The 20,376-nt window shown below is 47.8% G+C and overlaps 1 protein-coding gene across 3 annotated transcripts in view; it reads left to right on the forward strand.

The window, feature by feature from the left end:
- mapkbp1 (mitogen-activated protein kinase binding protein 1) overlaps nt 1-20,376 on the forward strand; it is a 368,915-nt gene that overhangs the window by 153,751 nt on the left and 194,788 nt on the right. For all 3 annotated transcript variants that reach the window (XM_068039616.1, XM_068039618.1, XM_068039619.1), the window contains exons 6-9: nt 1,189-1,326; nt 5,191-5,373; nt 10,608-10,768; nt 16,273-16,462. In XM_068039616.1, coding sequence (XP_067895717.1) covers nt 1,189-1,326; nt 5,191-5,373; nt 10,608-10,768; nt 16,273-16,462 — 672 coding nt within the window. The remainder of the gene's footprint in view (nt 1-1,188; nt 1,327-5,190; nt 5,374-10,607; nt 10,769-16,272; nt 16,463-20,376) is intronic.

Consider the following 20,376-nt stretch of genomic DNA (forward strand, 5'->3'; position numbering starts at 1 on the left):
TGAACAGTGTGTTACACAGGGAGCTGTGTGTACTGAACAGTGTGTTACACAGGGAGAGCTGTGTGTACTGAACAGCGCGTTACACAGGGAGCTGTGTGTACTGAACAGCGCGTTACACAGGGAGCTGTGTGTACTGAACAGCGCGTTACACAGGGAGCTGTGTGTACTGAACAGCGCGTTACACAGGGAGCTGTGTGTACTGAACAGCGCGTTACACAGGGAGCTGTGTGTACTGAACAGCGTGTTACACAGGGAGCTGTGTGTACTAAACAGTGTGTTACACAGGGAGCTGTGTGTACTGAACAGCGTGTTACACAGGGAGAGCTGTGTGTACTGAACAGCGTGTTACACAGGGAGAGCTGTGTGTACTGAACAGCGTGTTACACAGGGAGCTGTGTGTACTGAACAGCGTGTTACACAGGGAGCTGTGTGTACTGAACAGTGTGTTACACAGGGAGCTGTGTGTACTGAACAGTGTGTTACACAGGGAGCTGTGTGTACTGAACAGTGTGTTACACAGGGAGCTGTGTGTACTGAACAGTGTGTTACACAGGGAGCTGTGTGTACTGAACAGTGTGTTGCACAGGGAGAGCTGTGTGTACTGAACAGTGTGTTACACAGGGAGCTGTGTGCACAGAACAGCGTGTTGCACAGGGAGAGCTGTGTGTACTGAACAGCGTGTTACACAGGGAAAGCTCTGTGTACTGAACAGTGTGTTACACAGGGAGCTGTGTGTACTGAACAGTGCGATACACAGGGAGAGCTCTGTGTACTGAACAGCGTGTTACACAGGGAGCTGTGTGTACTGAACAGCATGTTACACGGAGAGCTGTGTGTACTGAACAGTGCAATACACAGGGAGAGCTCTGTGTACTGAACAGCGTGTTACACAGGGAGCTGTGTGTACTGAACAGCATGTTACACAGGGAGCTGTGTGTACTGAACAGCGTGTTACACAGGGAGCTGCGTGTACTGAACAGCGTGTTACACAGGGAGAGCTGTGTCTACTGAACAAGGATGTATATCACAGACTGTACTCGTATTGGCTGATTGTGTCAATACCATCAGTGCTGTGGCCATGTGTTCTGTTCCTCAGGAATGCCCTGGTATCTGTACAATAATGAATGCATCATTGAATTTGCATAATATGTGGAAAAATGAAATGAGTGTTTCTGAATTCTTCCACAGAAAAACGTTATCGTGGCAGCCAATAAGGTATCGAGCAAGGTGACAGCTGTGTCATTCTCTGAGGATAGCAGTTATTTTGTCACTGCTGGCAACAGACACGTCAAGTTCTGGTACCTTGATGCATCGAAAGCCTCTAAGGTGAGCATACCTGGTCAAAGATGGAATTTCTATCTCTCAGTCTGTGTGTTTTTCTTTCTCACTCGCTATCTGTATTGAAATATAGGAACATTCAGCCTGTTCCCTCATTCAGTTAGATCATGGCTGATCCACACCCTAACTCCATCCAATCACCTTGTCTCCATATTCCTTAATAAAATCTCTTGATCCCAGATTCAAAATTATTAATTGAGCTCAGATCTACTGCTGTTTGTGGGAGTGAGTTCCACACTCCTGCCATCCTTTGCATGGAGAAGTGTTTTCTAACTTCTGTCCCGAATGGCCGGGCTCTGAGTTTTAGGTTATGTCCTGTTGTCCTGTCAATCCCACCAGCGAAATGATTTCTCTCTATCTACCCTATCAATTCCTTTCAAAAACCTCCATCTAATCACCCCTTAACCTGTTATATTCCAGGGAATGCAAGCTTACCTTATGTTATCTTTCCTCATTATCTAATACTTGGAGTCCTGATAACATTCTGGTGAATCTGCACTGCCCTCCTTCCAAGGCCATTGTTTTCGAAGGTGTGGTGCCCAGAATGGTACACAGCATTACAGATGTGGTCTAACCAGGGCAATTGTAACAAAACTTCCTCCCTTTTATATTCTTGCCTTCTTGTTATGAAGGCCAACATTTCATAAGTCTTTTTGATTTTTTTTGCATCTGACCAATAGATTTTTGTGATCTCAATGCAGAAAGCCCTAAATTGCTTTGGACCACCGTTGTTTCTAGCTTTTCATCATTTAAAAAGTACTTGAATCTATCCTTTTTTATGTCCAAAATGGATGACCTCACACTTACCTTTGTTGAAATTCACAGTTTTGCCCATTCACTTAATCTATCAATGCCTCTTTGTAATTTTATGCTCCCATCTACATTGCTTATAATGCCACCAATCTTTGTGTCATCAGCAAACATGAATATATGGATCTCTATCTGGTTGAGGCCTCACACAGATCCTTGTGGCGCACTTGCTTCCAATGTGAATACATACCAATTATCCCTACTGTCTGTCTTAGAGCACCTAATCAATTTTTGCCTTCAATTCCATGAACTTGTATTTGAGTTAATGGTCTCTTACGTGGAACTTTATCAAGTGCCTTCTGGCATTCCATATAAACTACATGGATGAATGTTGTCTGTATGGGTTTTAAGAAAGGATTTGATTAAGTATGATATAAACGGCTGGTTAAAAAATTGAGGCTCATGGAATAGGAGGGTCAGTGTCCAATTGAATAAAAATTTGGCTTAAGGACAGAAAACAGCGAGTTGTAGTAAATGACTGTTCTTCAGACTGGAGGATGGTAGACAGTGGTGTTCCCCAAGGATCAATGTTAGGACCACTGCTTTTTTGTTCTATATATAAATGACTTAGATCTTGGACTACAGAGTAGAATCTCAAAATTTCCTGATAATACTAAACTTGGAGAATTGGCAAATAGGGAGGGTGATATGAACTGGCTGCAACAGGGCAGAGATAGGCTTGCAGAATGGGCAGACAAGTGGCAGACGGAATTTAATACTGACAAGTATGAGGTGATGCATTTTGGCAGAACATAAAAACTAGGAGCAGGAGTAGGCAATTCAGCCCCTCGAGCCTGCCCTGCCATTCAATACCATCATGGCTGATCTCATCTCGACCTCAACTCCACTCTCCTGCCCGTTCTCCATAATCCTTCAAACCTTTGCTAATTAAAAATCTGTCTATCTCCTCAAATTTACTCACTTCCCCGACATCCGCCGCACTCTGGGGTAGTGAATTCCACAGACTCATGACCCTTTGAGAAAAGTAATTTCTCCTCATCTCTGTTTTAAATCTGCTATCCCTTATCCTAAAACTATGACCTCTTGTTCTAGATTGCCCCACCAGAGAAAATATCCTCTCTACGTCTACTTTGTCAATCCCCTTAATCATCTTATATACCTCAATTAGATCTCCTCTCATTCTTCTAAACTCTAGAGAGTGAAGGCCTAAACTGCCCAATCTCTCTTCATAAGACAAACCCCTTATCTTTGGAATCAATCTAGTGAACCTCCTCTGAACTGCCTCTAATGCAACTACATCCCTCCTCAAGTAAAGGGACCAATATTCCAGGTGCGGACTCATTAATGCCTTTACAGTTGCAGCAACACTTCCCTCCTTTTATACTCTATTCCTTTAGCAATAAATGCCAAAATTCCATTTGCCTTCCTTATTACCCGCTGCACCTGCATACTAGTTTTCTGTGATTCACGCACGAGGACACCCAGATCCCTCTGCACCGAAGCATTAGGACATTACAGCGCAGTACAGGCTCTGAAGTTTCTCTCCATTTAGATAATAATTTGCCTTTCTAGTCTTCCAACCAAAATGGATAACCTCACACTTTATACAGTTAAACTCTTATCTGCCAAATTTTGGCCCATTCACCTAACATATCCATATCCATTTGTAAATTTCTTATTTCTTTATTGCAACTTACTATCCCACCTATTTTAGTGTCATCTGCAAATTTGGCTATAGTATCTTCTATCCCTGCATCCAAGTCATTAATATAGATTGTAAATAGTTGGGGCCCGAGGACCGAACCCTATGGTATCCCACTATTTACATCTTGCCAACCAGAAAAAGACCCATTTATCCTGACTCTCTGTTTTCTGTTGGTTAGCCAATCCTCTGTCCAAGCTAATAAATTGCCCCTAACCCCATGTGATCTTACCTTGTGTATTAACCTTTTGTGTGGCACCTTATCAAATGCCTTCTGGAAGTCCAGATATACTACATCTACAGGATCCCCATTATCCACTTTACTTGTTACATCTTCGAAGAAGGGATAGGGTGAGGCAATATAGGCTTAATGGCACAGTTTTAAAGAGTGTGCAGGAACAGAGGGACCTGGGGATGCATCTGCATTGATCTTTGAAGGTGACAAGACGTATTGAGAGAGTGGTTCGTAAAACATATGGGATCTTGGGCTTCAGAAATAGAGGTATTGAGTACAAAAGCAGGGAAGTTATGCTGAACCTTTATAAAGCTCTGGTGAGGCCCCAACTAGAGTATGTGTCCAGTTCTGGGCATCACATATTAGGAAGGATGTGAGGGTCCTTGAGAGGGTGCAGAGGAGATTTACCAGAATGGTTCCAGGGATGGGGGATTTTAGTTAAAAGGTTAGGTTGGAGAAGCTGGTGGTGTTCTCCCTGGTGCAAAGATGATTGAAAGGAGATTTAATAGAAGTGTACAAGATTATGACAGACTTAGATAAGTTAGACAAGGAAAAACTGTTCCCATTAACTGATGGAACAAGGACTAGGGGACACAGATTGACGGTTTTGGGAAGAGATGCAGGAGGAATGTGAGGATGAACTTTTTTATACAGTGAGTGGTAATGATCTGGAGCTCACTGTCCCCGAGGGTGGTGGAAACGGAGACAATCAATGATTTCAAAAGGAAATTGGATGGGCACTTGAGGGAAATAAACCTGCAGGGCAACGGGGATCGAGCTGGGGAGTGGGACAGACTGGATTGCTCCGTGGAGAGCTGGCATGGGCTCGATGGGCTGAATGGCCTCCTATGCCCTGAATGACTCTATGACATCGACAGGTTCTCTTATTTTTCTGTGCGCGTGTCTCCCTTTTTGTCAGTCTCGCTCTCTGTACATACATTTGTCCATCACCATGGACCCGATTTTAACTCTGTGTAAGTGGATGGGTTTTGAATGGGTTAAAATCAGGCCCCATGTGTCTGTTTTTCTCTTGTCTCCCACTTTTCCTCTCTCTCGGTCTGCTGGTGTCCTCCTGCTCTTGTCACTGTCGCCTGCTCTTCCCGGTTGGGTGACCATTGGCGGAAGTTCATTGCCTGTGTTTCAGGTGAATGCCACGGTCCCTCTGCTGGGCCGCTCGGGCCTGCTGGGCGAGCTGCGTAACAACTTCTTCAGCGGCGTGGCGTGCGGGCGCAGCAAGAAGGCCGACAGCACGTTCTGTATCACCACCTCCGGCCTTTTGTGCGAGTTCAGTGAGAAGAGGCTTCTGGACAAGTGGGTCGAGTTGCGGGTAAGTGCCTTTGGGAATCTGCTACGTTAAGGTATGGCCCAGCTATATTGGGGCCAATGAGACTTGCTGACATGTATAGTTTGTAGCCCCGACTGTTCTCGACTTCTGTCATAGCGATTCAACTTCACTTGATTATGTTGCTCTCCTGTCTTTTTGTCTCTGCTTAACCATGTAATCTGCTTATTTCGGTAAGTGTCTAGTTTAACAATAATTCCTTAAGGTCAGCCTGTGGTTCAGTGGGTAACACTCTCTCTCACCTTTGAGTTAGAGGTTGTGGGTTCAAGTCTCACTCCTTAAGCACATAATGACATTCCAGTGCAGTACTGAGGGAGTGCTGCACTGTTGTTGCACCGTCTTTTAGATGAGATGTTAAGCTGTGGCTCCGTCTGCCCTCTCAGGTGGACATAAAAGATCCCACGGTGCTAATTTGAAGGGCACGAGAGTTTTATCGGTGGTCCTGGTCATTATCTAACCCTAACCAACGTGACTGAAATCCACCCTCATTATCTGGTCATTATCTCCTTGCTGTTCGTGGGAGCTTGCTGTGTGCAAATTGTCTGCTGTATTTCTGAGATTACAACAATTACTGCACTTCAACTGTACTTCATTGGTTGTAAAGTGATTTAGGACATCCTATGGTCATGAAAGGTACTACAGAAATACAAGTTAATTCTTTCCTTTCTTGCACCTTATCTTCTGGTGTCATTGCTACACAGCTCTTCAGTGCGTCATTCTATAAATTGTGGGGTTGAGCGAGACGCTGGGAACTTTTGCGGACATTCTCCTGATTGATTGCTGTTCCCGGGATGGCAGATTGGGGGAACCCTCCCTTTTTTTAACCCGTGTGACCGAGATTTCCATTGAAGTTACAGGGGCCAGTCGGGAGAACCTCCCAGGAATTTCCCAATGAGGCAGGTCTTGTTGCCTGAGTGACTGCAGCTGCTATCCTGAAGGTTTTATGAAGGGGTCCAGATGCTCCAACTGGTGTTTTTTTGGGTGAAGGCACTGGCCAGGATAACCAGAAGGCCCCAGGTTTAGGAGTAGTGATAGAGAGGACTACAGTTGGCCCAGAACTATCCTGGGGAAAGAGCATGTAACTAAAGATTCATCCTCCCGATCACCAGCCAGTCATAGAGGTGTGGCTGTCGGAAAAAGTGAAGATCGGGCTTGGGGAGTGGTGCCCTCTGTCGTTGAATAGCCGACTGACGCTCTGGACTCTCACATACACGCGTAAACAATCAGGTAAGGATGGTCAGTGCCTATGAAACCATAACCCAGCATCACGGGTGAGGAGCTGAGAGAACTAGCTGGGAGATAGCTGCCTGAGCTGGCGATGTTAATCTGTGCGTCAGGGTCTGTCATTGCCCCTTAATGGACTTCGTCCTGGAATGGCTCCTCAGGATCATAGCATGGGAGGACCTTCCCCCAAGGACTCTTGATGGAGTACAATCCCCCACCCAAGAGACCACCCTTCATTATGTGAGGCCTGGCATCACAACCCAGCCTTCACCTGATCTGCACGATCCAGACAGGGACTTACTTCCTCTCTATCTGCCCTCCCAACCCAGGGACGCCCATTGTAACACCAGTGCCCCTGCTGAGGGAGGCGCCCCTCCTCCTTACAGTATCCTTTTCCATATCGTCCGCTGGAGAGTCGTGGGAGAATGCGTAGGCTGATTAACAGTCTGGCAGGCTGAACGACCTCAACCATCTTTATACATAGGGACATAGGACTTAGGAGCAGGAGCAGGCCATTCGGACCTTTGAGTCCGCTGCACCATTCAATAAGATCATGGCTGGTCTGGTTGTGGTCTCAACTCCACTTTGCTGTCTGGCCCCCATAACCCTCGACTCCCTTGTCTATCAAAAATCTATCTAACTCAGCCTTGAATAAATTCAATGACCCAGCCTCCACTGCTTTCTGGGGAATAGAATTCCACAGACTAACTACCCTCTGGGGGAAAATATTTCTCTTCATCTCCATCTTAAAATGGAGACCTCTTATTCTTAAACTGTATCCCCTAGTTCTAGTCTTCCCCATAAGAGGAAACATCCTCCCAGCATCCACTCTATCAAGTCCCCTCAGGATCTTATATGTTTCAATAAGATCACCTCTCATTCTTCTAAACTCCAATGGATAAAGGCCAAACCTGTTTAACCTTTCTTCATAAGACAAGCCCTTCATCCCCGGAATTAGTCGAGTGAAGCTTCTCTGAACTGCTTCTAATGCAATTATATCCTTTTCAAATAAGGAGATCAAAACTGTACACAGTACTCTAGATGTGGTCTCACCAAGGTCCTACATAGCTGCAGTAAAACGTCCCTACTTTTATACTCGATTCCCCTTGCAATAAACACCAACATTCCATTTGCCTTCCTAATCACTTGCTGTACCTGCTTACTAAGCTTTTGTGATTCATGTACCAGACACCCAGATCCCTCTGTGCCCCTGAGTTCTGCAATCTCTCTCCATTTAAATAGTATACTGCTTTTCTATTCTTCCTGCCAAAGTGGACAAGTTCACATTTTCACAGACAATGAAGTAATTTTGTTATAATGGTAAGGTAGGACACCTGACAGCCAATTTACACACAGCAAGATCCAACAAACAGCAGTGAAGTAAATGACCAGATTATCTGCTTTAGTGATGTCTGCCAAGCTATAACTAGTGGCCAGGACAATATGCAGTTAAGTAAAAGGAAACTCTGTTGTCACGTACTGTGTGGATTGTGTGTTTCGTGCAGTTGTATCCTGTAAACTGGGAATGATGTTTGGCCGTACTAGCAGAGGAGCTAGCATTTAACTGTGGAAAGTGGCATGTTGGTGAAGCTGGCATCTTATCATTCTGGCTACGAGAGGTGTATGTGGGAATATGTAGCTCCTGTGCGTAATGTGTATGCCAGTGTCTGCCTTCCTATTGACCTGCACTGGAAATGTAGCCAAGTAGGATGGAGAAGTGATGTGTGTGTGAGTGAAGAGATCTGTCAGCTCAGTGTGCTGCTCTTTATTGTATCTCTAATGATTGATTCCCTCTCCTCTCCCGGCTGCTCTCCCCCTATTGACTTTGAAAAGAATGCAGACAGTACAACAGTAAGTGTACATGCCAGCGTCAGCATCCTCCATTATGCGTTCAACACTGATACTTCCATTGTGTGTCGGCATCTCTGTGATTAACCATCGTGCTCTGATACATGCGCATGCAGGTTCAAGAAACAGTACTCTGTCAACTTGTTCCTCTTTGAATTTGCTTTGTTGGTGTTTTTTTGTGTGTGCCCGCTGCTAATGAAGGTGAGGAATGTTGCTGCACCAGCTCCCATTCACTCATTACCCCTGTTCTCGCTGACCTACATTGGCTCCCGATTCTGCAACACCTTGATTTTAACATTCTCATCCTTGTTTTCAAATCTGTCCATGATTTCACCCCTCCCTATCTCTGTAACCTCCTCCAGCCCTACTACCCTTCGTGGTCTCTCCAACTCCTGCCTCTTGGCCATCCCCCACTTCCTTCGTTCCGCCATTGCCGGCTGTGCCTTCCGCTGACTAGGTCCTAATCTCTGGAATTTCCTCCCTGAACCTCTCCATATCTCTCCTCTCCTTTAAGACATATCTTAAAACCTACCTCTTTGACCAAGCTTTTAGTCACCTGTGGACAAAGATCCAGGGGGGAAATGAGGAGGATTTTAGTTTAGTGGTGAGTTGTTAGGATCCGGGATGCACTGTTTAAAAGGGCAGTGGAAGCAAATTCAGTAGTAACTTTCAAAAGGGAATTGGATAAATACTTGATAAGGAAAAATTGACAAAGCAATGGGTAAAGAGCAGGGGAGTGGGACAAATTGGTTACCTCTTTCAAAGAGCCAGCACAGGCACAATGGCCTCCATTATAGATCTATGATTCAATCAACCTTGTGGCCTCTCTTGAACTAAATTCCCAATTTTTTGCAGGTTTGTTTTGAGATACAGGCAGTTTTGTACATGCATGCCCACTAGGGACTTGGCTGAAGCTGCAATAACCAGCAGACAGATAGAGGAGACACTCAGGTCCTAGCCATGAAAGGACAACATCGTGACCCCCCCCCCCCCACATCCTGCATGTGTTTCGTCCTCTGTCCACTTCCCAAAGGCATTGGCTGAAGCTGGGGTGTAGTTCAGTGGGCATAGCCAGCCATCTGATCCCTCCTCCCAAGTGACCACTTCTCGTGGGTCAGTCCACATAATGTCAATGGACCATGGGGGGCATCGCAGGCAATCCCACACACACAATTTCCAGCAAGATTCCCTGGATGTGGTGGCAGGAAAGGGATTTCCTTCCCCCAGCTCCCCACCCAGGATTGCTCAGGCTGACCCCATCAAGGTCAATGAAGTGAGGGACTAGCCTGTGCCTGTGCCACCCAATAGCACGCCGGACGGTGCCTTCACTTACTAGCTGTAGCGTGAGCAGGCCTGAGGATGATGTGATAGACACATTCGGCCCACTTGAGCTCCAACATGCGTTTCCCAGCCAACAGCGAACCGTTGAACAGTCGATGTGTTCCGTCTTTGCGACTGCACCCATTGGGCTGAATTTAGTGAGTCCGCCGTGGGTCCTGGACCCATTAATGGGCATCGTTCCCACTAGTCACGTGGGTGCCTACCCCCTTGTGATCACACGGCAGGTGGCCATTTTGCATAACAGTGGTGCAGATCCCGTCCAATCACGTGGCAGGGGTGGGATGCGAGGCGCCAAATAGAGCGTCATATGACTGCGGAGCAGGTGCTATCTAAATCCTCCGCCATACTGAACAATCTTCTCAAATTCCTTGTTAATCTTGATTCCATTAATTTGATCACCTCAGTCAGCTTTTCCCAAGCAAACATACCCTTATTCTTTCCTCCTACGGTAAATCCACATTGGGTTTCTCTTCTCTGCACCCTCCTAACAGCTATAATATACTTTAAACTTCAGATTCTCGCTGACCACCTCCGTGTAAAAATAAATCGCTGGCACAGATATTTCAAATTCTCTCATTTCCAATTAAAATGCTGTTTTAGATCCTAATTGTGTGACCTCACTCTGTGCGTGTGTGTGTGTTGCAGCCCTGACCCAGACCCTTTGGCAGTAACGAATGATTCTTTTTTAATACAGTTATTTTCTTGTGTGGGAAACAAAATCCACAGTTGTGAGGGTCTTTTTTTTTTTAACGAAGAAACTGAAGTGCATGTAATATGGTTGATGTTGATATTTCCCCTCCACACAGACCACAATGGCCAACTGCTTGTCGGTCAATGAGGATTATATCTTCTGCGGCTGTGCGGATGGGACAGTGCGGCTTTTTAATCCTGCTAACCTCCATTTCATTGCCACGATGCCCAAGCCACACTACCTGGGCATGGACATCGCAGCTGCTACAGAGCCAAGGTGAGACTTAGTTTGGATCAATGCTTTATGGGAGGCGTAGAAAGTCGGCCCACTGCAGGAACGTTCTGGAAAGATCTCCTTTCTAGAGCACCCTGACCGCTGAATACTAAGTTGGGAAATGGTTCACAGAACGTTAAATTCACTGCATGCGAGTGTCTGTAAATGTGGGTGACGGTTTTCTCACAATAGTGAAGTCGTTGACTCTTTCCAGTGAGGCTCGAGAGGAAGGGCATTAAAGAGATAGAGATATGGCACGGGTATACACTTACACTGGCGAATGCACAGAGACGTGGGAAAGAGAGAGACACACACACAGATACACACACATATATTAAAATGTGCGGCACACACGCAAAAATATTGTTCTAGCCGTAGTCCCAGAGGTATCTCGCTCCATTAGAGAGAGACTGTTGGTAATGTATAGCTTGAGGGTCACCACTCCTCAAGCATGGGGTAAGATGAGGAGGCAGGCCTCCATGAACTACCACAGCCGGCACAGGGATTGAACCCATGCTGTTGGCATCTTTCTGTATTGCCAACTGAGCTAACCGCTAAGCACAAACATGTATACTTATGCAAACAGGCATGCACACAATACGCATGCACATACACACTGATGCAAACATTCACAGCGATAGACACTGCACACGTATACACTGGCTAATGCACAAAGGCAAAGAGAAGTTCTCACAGACAGACAAGTGCACGCAGACACACACTGGTAAATGCAGAGAGAAAGCAAGACACGTGCAGCGGGAAACATATACAGATATATAAAGAGCGAGATAAGTAGATTGTTGGAGAGACAGGAGATAGACAAACCGGTGAATGAAAGGTCAGAGATAGGTAGACAGCAATACACACACTGGAAGTTACACAGAGTCAGAGATAACAGAGAAAATGGCAAACCTGCGGATATGACTGTGAGACAAGTATACAAAGATATAGAGGCACAATGGACTGCATTTTGCCTCGGAGGCGGGTTCGGAGGTGGGTGTGCCGGCAATTGCACACAAGAGGACAGAGTTTTCCTGACATGTTTCCGGGGATGATAGCCGCCCGTCCGGAAGCAGCAGGCAGACAATTGAGAGGTATTTTGCCGCGGAGGTGCAATTTTGTCAGAGGCGCACAGGCCCCACGCTGTGCCAGCACCTCGTCCAGGCAAGTGAGATGCCTGCACAGTGGGAAGTCATGGGCTAAAGCAGCAGCCATTCGTTCCTTTGTATAAAACGGGGAGTCAGCAAAGAGAAGCTCCTGTATTGCTGCTGACTTGCCATTGTGGAAGCAGAGCTGTGGGATTGTGAGTGGTGAGAGTAAAGGAGGGAAGGGTTTAGAGTAGGGGTCAGTCTGGATCAGTGTAGGGTGGCAGGGATATTTTGCAGCTGAGGTGGTTGCAATTGAGGTTGTCTCTGGAAATGGGGCCCGCCATGTCTAGCTGCCACTTACCGAACGTGCCCGCCATCCCTAATTGGATGTGATCAAGGAGGTGAGCCACTAATGGGTCGCCTACTGCAAAATTCAGCCATATGTCGCTGAACAGCCTCGAGCAGGGTTGGGTGCCGGACATGGTCCTAGTGTCAGGTTCCTGATGCTCTCGTGAATATTCAGCCCAATCAGAGGGAGATACACGCACGTCCATGCAAAAGCTAAAGAAAGCCACAAAGACAGATTGAGACATGGGGCAGAATTTATCCAGCCAGTTGGAGGCGGGTTTGGGGGCGAGCGGGGCAGATAAGTCCCGGAAATTGGCATTGCATCAGAATCACAATGTGATCCAGTCCTCTTCCGGCTTTCCCCGGGGCAAGATTGAATGAGATTGGGAAACCCTTTAATCTGTTGGGTAATTAAGAAGTTGTTGAGGTTGGTAAGTAGCTGATTATGAGTTGCTTCAGCCCTGAATTCTGGATTTCCCAGCCATTGGATCTGTTTCCCGACCTGTCAGCAACTTGCCAGGATCATTGAGGCACGTGCACTGCGGGAAGAACTTCCTCAGTGAAACTGCAAGGCTGGGAAGGCTTTGATCAGTGATACTGAAGAGCTGCAGCCATGGCCAGGTGAGAGGTTGCTGTTCAGCAGCACCTCTTCTCTGAGAGAGTGCTTTCACTGCTTGACAGGTGATTGCTAACTTCTTGGAAGCCACTTCACTCACCTTCAGCTGCACTTCCCTGCTGTCAGCCTTCACCACAGCATGGGAGCAGCTTGTACCGCTCGACCTTCCACCTCTGCTGAGGGTCAAGAGCAGAAGCCACACCACTACCAACTGCTCCAGCAGCAGCAGGAACAACAGCAGCAGCAGCCGCTGTCTTTCCCTCCGCCACATGCCTCTCCACAGGACAAGGGGATGGACACCGAGATGCAACTGGAAGGAGGAGAGACCTCTAAAACAGGGTCTACAGGCAGAGGATCAGCTCTCTCGACGTGTCTGAGCACCAGTGCTTCAGGAGGCTCAGGCTATCACGGCAGGTCGCTGCTGACATCTGCAGCCTCCTGGAACAAGACCTCCTTTCCAGTATAGCAGGTGGGCAAGCATTGCCAGTGACCGACAAGGTGCCTGTCACTGGAGGGTCACCCCTCCCCACCTCCACCTCCCCCAGGTCTCTGCCTGTCGCCAAGTTGTGAGCTCTTTTCTCAAGCAAGGAGAGAAAGCAGAGGGGTGTGAGTGTTTGTAATGGCTTGTGTGGAGAGGAGGGAAGGACACAATTTGTGGAGGGTGACTGTGAGGCATGGCTACGAGAGGGCTGAGGGTGAGTGTGAGTATTGACTGTTCAGATTGGGATGTGAGGTGCCTGAAGAGAGGAATGAGTGGAGCTGCAAGGTGTGTTACCCTGAGGAGCGCTGTGCAGGAGAATGCTGAGCAAGTCAGAGAGTGGGTCTTGGTACCTGAAAGTGTTTTGCCACTCGCCTTCCCACCCTCCTGAGGTCCTGGATCCTTGGTGCACTGTCTCCAGGCCAGGTTGGAGGGAGCACACTCCTGCCGCCGACTTCCTCGGTCACTTCCATCCATGCCTGATTGTTTGGAGAGTTTGTCCTCTTCCTCCTGTCCATGGGGAAGCTCAGCTCACTGCAGTTCCTCAGATCCCACAGCAGGACCTCCAGGTAAGTGTGAGAGAACTGGAGAGCAGCCTTTCCAGGTCTCCTCTCTATTCCTGTGGTTGCTGCAGCCTCAAAAATCCAAGTGTTGGTGAGGCCTTGTAATCGTTGTCGGTGTCCCTTTAATTAGAAATCCTTCCTTTGACACAATGGACATGTTATCTTGCCTCCCCTCCCTGATTGGTTGGCAAACCTGGAGTCAGGATGACAATTGGTTTGCTTTGGGCAAGAACAACTGTCAGGTGCACCATTCAGAGAGCTGGGTTCTAAACTGGAAAATCGTCCCGCCGTTACGGCAGGGACTCTGGTGAGACAATTCTGCTCATGTGTGTGCAGATAGCCAGGACCCAAGAATAGGGGAGTTCTCCCTGGTGTCCTGGCCAAAATTCACCCCTCAACCAACATCTCTAAAACAGATTATCTGGTCATTATCACATTGATGTTTTTGTGGGAGCTTGCTGTGTGAAAATTGGTTGCCCCGTTTCCTACATGACAACTTGGACTACGCTTCAAAAGTACATCCTTTTCCATAAGGCACTTTGGGACATCCTGAGGACATGAAAGGTGATATAGAAATGCAAGTCCTTTCTTTCATTTCATGCCAGCGTGTTGGTAAGGAAAACTGAACAATGAGGAAGAGCAAGAGAATCTGTGCTGACTTCTCCTCCCCACCGCCCCACACTTCCCTAGCCCAGGGGCACTGTGCCCAGTCACTCCAACCTTGCCCACTGCCCCACCTGAATTGAACATGGACCCAGGAAACAGAACCTCTGTAAGACTCAGTACCATACCAGACAGTGCATGTAACTACACGGGAGCTGAGTCTGACAGTAGCTAACCACGGTCCCTTTAAGAGGAGGCTGAGGTGGTGCTGAGCGTGAGTGTGCCATTCAATGTAGTGTGGGCTTGTTGTCCGAGGGAATGTGGTCTTCTTTCCCTCACTAACTCTCTCCAGAGGCTGTGTTAATGAATCTGGGAGTCGAACAATACACACACACACAGAGCGATGAATTCTTTGCTTGTTCCAGTGTGGCTGCTTTCAGCATGTGATGCGAAAGTGGGCTTGATGGCATTTGGCTTTGTTCATGGCTCCATGCAAATACATCAGAGATGTTTGAAAGGCTTGACCTTCAATACCAACGCTTAAAGAGTTAGTGCCACTAACTGCTGAACTGGTCTCATTAAAAAAGCAATACACTATTTCTGCTGGCAGTCTTTTCCCCTCATCACTGACATCACTCATCAAGCTTCAGAATGGTTAAAGGGATCCGACAGCCTCCAGTCCCTCACTCAGGTGCCCATTTAATGGGCCTTTTCTGAGGCTCTCCACCACTGAGGGTTTTCCTCATCTCGTATCTGGGTGTGCTGTGGATTAATTGTTGGCGATTGATTGCTATGATTGGTCACCAACTCTGTTATCGTTGTATCATTGCCACTACTGGGATTGAAGGCATTATAGATGGACATTGGTCTTTTGGAATCTAGTAATCCATATGTTCTTCAAGCGTGGGCTGAGAAAGTGAATGTTGATTGAGGACAGTATCACTGCTGAGCCAGACCATGCTCTCGCCTGATTTTATTTTTTAAAATTCATTCTTGGGACATGGGCATCACCAGAAATGCCAGCATTTATTGCCCATCCCTAATTGCCCTGAGCAGATGGTGGTGAGCTCCCATCTTGAATCTCTGCAGTCCGTGTGGTGAAGGTATCCCAACAACAATGAAGGAACGATGGACAATATGTGCCCAAGACATGGTGTGTGGCTTGGAGGGGGGAACGTGGAGATGGTGGTGTTTCCATGCATCTACTTCCTTTGTCTTCTAGGTGATGGAGGTCACGGGTTTGATATCCTCTTTTATGCAACGGGGGTCACTGGAGAGTGACCAGGTGTGACAACCCTGACTGACTGACTTTCATCACCTCAGCTGGAGTCAATGGTGCTAACTGTAGCCCCCTCCGCCACTAGCACCCCCCCCCACCCCCACCCCCGACCTCTAGCTGGCTCCAGTTGAGGTCAGTTAACACAGGCCAGGGGTCAGGCCTGAAGGCTTCCACAGCTGTATAGCTTAGTAAAACAAGGTGCTCACTGCACTAGGCAGAACCCACACATACTGCTGTCAGGGTGATCTTTCACCATGTTACCAAAACCAGATACTTCTGGTTTCTGCTCGATCAAACATTAGTTTTGAAGGGCACAACTGTTACATTCGAGGTTTGGCTCTCAGCAGTTGGAATTCTGTCCTGCTGAAGCAAAAGCTTAACTTTAGGTGCTTATCCTAACTACAATAAGGGTGCACAGACGACTTGTGGAAAGACAGGCTGCAGTCCACCTAGTGACACCCTTCTGTGCTGTGCTGCTACCCTTTAGTATGTCATTCAGTGGTTTATTAACATCACTTTATTCCTTCTCCAGCCACCTATTCTCAAACAGAGCAGATGCCAAGTACCCAGATATCATTGCACTGACCTATGACCCCACGAACCGCTGGCTATCGTGTGTGTACAATGACCACAGTCTGTACGTGTGGGATGTAAAGGACTTTAAGAAGGTCGGGAAAGTATACTCTGCTCTCTACCATGCATCCTGCGTTTGGAGTGTCGAGGTAAGGCTGCGGATAAACTCACCGCGAGAGATATTTAAAAAAATAATTAAACAAGACAACTTCCTCCTTAAAGCATCCAGGAGGCAGGTTTGCATCTGTGGTTCCTCACACACAATCTCTCAGTTTCTACGTTACAACAGTGACTACACTTCATTGACCGTAAAGTGCTTTGGGACATCTGGAGATCTTAAAAGCTGCTGTAGAAATGCAAGTCCTCCCTCCCTCCCCCTCACCCTCCTACCCCTCCCTTTCCTTCCTCTCCTCTGCTCTCCTTCCTCCACCCTTAATTCACTTCCTCTCTCAGGTTGGCAACATTTTGTTACGGAGCAACATTATCCTGCCATAGTTGGCCCACTCACTTCGGATGGTCTGAAGTAAGGAAGACTCAGAATAGAGTCGCTCTGGAGCAATTTTAACTGTGGGTAATGATGTAAAATGGGCACTATTGAATTTGCTGCCCATAATACATTGAGCCCAGTATTTCCTTTCTGTTGAAGTCCTAATGTTGGCCATGCTGCTATGGGCATTTGCTAAGTGGAATCAGAGCATTTCCCTACAGGAAGACAAATATAAGGAAGCTATCAGATCCACACTTCTGCTCAGTAACTCTATTCTGATGCAGTGTGTTACTTGCTGCATAGAAACTGGAATAATGCTTCCTCAGTCAAAGCTGGGAAAACCCTTCCTCAGTCGAAGCTGCAAAAACCCTTCCTCAGTCGAAGCTGGGAAAACCCTTCCTCAGTCGAAGCTGGGAAAACCCTTTCTCAGTCGAAGCTGGGAAAACCCACAAAAGAAGCTGGGAAAACCCTTCCTCATTCGAAGCTGGGAAAACCCTTCCTCAGTCGAAGCTGGGAAAACCCTTCCTCAGTCGAAGCTGGGAAAACCCTTCCTCAGTCGAAGCTGGGAAAACCCTTGCTCAGTCGAAGCTGGGAAAACGCTTCCTCAATCGAAGCTGGGAACACCCTTCCTCAATTGTAGCTGCGAAAACCCTTCCTCAGTCGAAGCTGGGAAAACCCTTCCACAATCGAAGCTGGGAAAACCCTTCCTCAATCGAAGCTAGGAAAACCCTTCCTCAATCGAAGCTGGGAAAACCCTTCCTCAATTGAAGCTGGGAAAACACTTCCTCAGTCAAAGCTGGGAAAACCCTTCCTCGCGAAGCTGGGAAAACCCTTCCTCAATCGAAGCTGGGAAAACCCTTCCTCAATCGAAGCTGGGAAAACACTTCCTCAATAGAAGTTGGAATGATTCATCCCAGTAGAATCATGGAATGGTTACAGGACAGAAGGAGGCCATTCGGCCTGTCATGTCTGTGCCAGCTCTCTGCAACAGCAACTCACTTAGTCCCACTCCTGCACTTTCCCCGTAGTCTTGCAGATTTTTTCTCTTCAGATAATTATCCAGTTCTCTTTTGAAGGCCTCGATTGAATCTGCCTCCACCACACTCATGAACAGTGCATCCCAGATCCTAACCAGTCGCTACCTAAAGTAGTTTTTCCTCATGTCGCTTTGCTTCTTTTGCCAGTCACCTTAACTTGGTGTCCTTTGGTTCGGAATCCTTCGAACAATGGAAACAGTTTCTCCCTATCTACTCTGTCCAGACCCCTCATGATTTTGAACACCTCAGTCACATCGCCTCATCATCTTCTCTTCTCCAAGGAGAACAGACCCAGCTTCTCCAGCCTATCCAATTAACTGAGGCAGTAATCACACTTCCTCAATAGAAACTGGGATTAAACCACCTCAATCGAAGCTGGAATAACTCTTCCCAGTAGGAGCTGGGATAACACTTCCTAAATAGAAGGTGGGATAACACTTCCTCAGTAGAAGCTGGGATTACTCTTCCTCAAACAAAGCTGGAATAACTCTTACCAGTAGAAACTGGGATAACACTTGCTGAATAGAATTTGGACAATCCTGATTCTTAGGGATGGATTTTCAGGTTCTCTGAATTTGAGAACTGACGCGGTGAGCTGGAAAATTCCTAGCACCGGCAATGTTCACCAGAGCGGGAGAGGCCTTCAAGAGAGAACTGGATAATTATCTAAAGAGAAAAAAGTTGCAGGGCTATGGGGAAAGGGCAGGGGAGTGGGACTAGGTGAGTTGCTGTTGCAGAGAGCCGGCATGGACATGACAGGCCGAATGGCCATCTTCTGTATTGTAACAGGGTTTCACGCCAGCGCCCATAAGAAGGTTAGGGGGAAAAGGGGAACTCAGTACTTGGTAAGGAGGTACCTTTGGTATTGTGCAGGTGGCAGGGAGTGTGCGCACTCAGCACCCAGGCTTTGAATGGGGTTGGCATCCCTTGGCATTGTGGGGGCAGAAGAGCAGGGCCAAGGCTGCCAATTGCAATTGGGCAGTCACCTGCCCGGAAGGAAGGCTCCAGCTGACAGTGGGGGCATGACTGTCAGATTTTGGGCCCGATGGCAATGAGGGGCAACATCCTCCGCAGAGAGGGCAGAACCCTGGGAATCAGGAGGGCACGGGAAAGGAAAGAAGGGCAGGAAGGCAACAGAGACCAAACCCCCAACATAGGATCGACCACCAAAGACAGAACAACCTGAAGATGACTGAGAACCAGTGCCACCGGAGACTGCGACTTTCCAGGCAGATGGTCACAAACATCTGTGCCCTCGTCACCAAAGACTTCGCAGTATTGGTCGCCATTCCCTGCCAGTGGCTGTCAAAGTCACTGTGGCCTTGAACTTCTTTGCTTCTGGCTGCATCCAAGGATCAGCTGCAGACCTTGGTGGCATCTCGCAAGCAGGTGCACACCGCTGTATCTCGCAGGTAACTGATGCCCTCTTTACCAGGATTGGACAATACATTCATTTCATGGCCTTGCAGGCACAGAGGGCATTGGGTTTCACCTCCATCGCTGGATTCTCCCAGGTGCAGGGCATTATCGAATGCACCCATGTGGCCATCAAGGCTCGCAAGATCCATCAACAGGAAAGGCTTCCACTCCCTCAACGTCCAACTGGTCTGTGACCACAACAAGTGCTTCCTCTATGTTTGCGCTCACTTTCCTGGCAGCTGCCGTGTCTCCTTCATCCCCTACATGTCCAGGTTGCCTCAGTTCTTCACTCTAACCCCTAAAGTGCATGGATAGTTCCAAGGGACAAGGGAAATTTGTTGAAGAGATGGCTACTGATCTCTCTACGGGAGCCCCTGACAGGGGAACAGAGGTGAAAAAACCAATGCAACCTGCCCAGCAGGACAACCATTGAGCAGGCCATTGAGCTTCTGAAGATGTGATTCCAGTGCCTGGACCGGTCAGGTGGTGCCCTCCAATATCCTCCTGCAAGGGTCTCGGTCATTGTGGTGGTCTGCTGCACTCTCCATAGCACGGCCCTCCAGAGAAGTGTGGGCCTTGAAGACATTGAGGCCCTGGAAGGAGACAGCTCATCAGGGGAGGAGCAGGAGGAGGAGGTGAGAGGGGAGGAGGAACTGGAGGTAGAGGGAGATAACACTGAACAGAGAGGTGTCCCTGCTGCATGGTGCCGTGGCCTCCTCTTGCCATCTTCCAGAAAGAGGACCTTCCTCCTCTCCCTCACGGCCTCCAGCATTAGTTCCAAGCTGGCATTGATAAAGCGAGGGTAGCCCTGCCCCAGATGCCAGGCCGGCAGCTCTCCTGTGACCTCACTTCCCTCTGGTGCTGTGGAAGGCTTTGGCACTATCAGCAGACTTTTTCCCTTAGCAGAATCAGCAGCCTCAGTGCTGGCTGCCGTGGGCTGGCTAAATGAGTCTCACACTTCATCTGACCCACCTCTGTTTCTTCCCCACTGGCTCTATGTGGACAGGAAACCCATCTCTATACCAATTAAGGGCTTACTCATGTGAAAATCTTATCTTTAATCAGTTTCCCACTGGAGGCGGGTTTCTGTCTCAAAAGAAAAGCCCGGCTCCTGTTCCCT

This window comes from Heterodontus francisci, chromosome 9 (genome assembly GCF_036365525.1).
Source record: "Heterodontus francisci isolate sHetFra1 chromosome 9, sHetFra1.hap1, whole genome shotgun sequence".
Lineage (NCBI taxonomy): Eukaryota > Metazoa > Chordata > Chondrichthyes > Heterodontiformes > Heterodontidae > Heterodontus > Heterodontus francisci.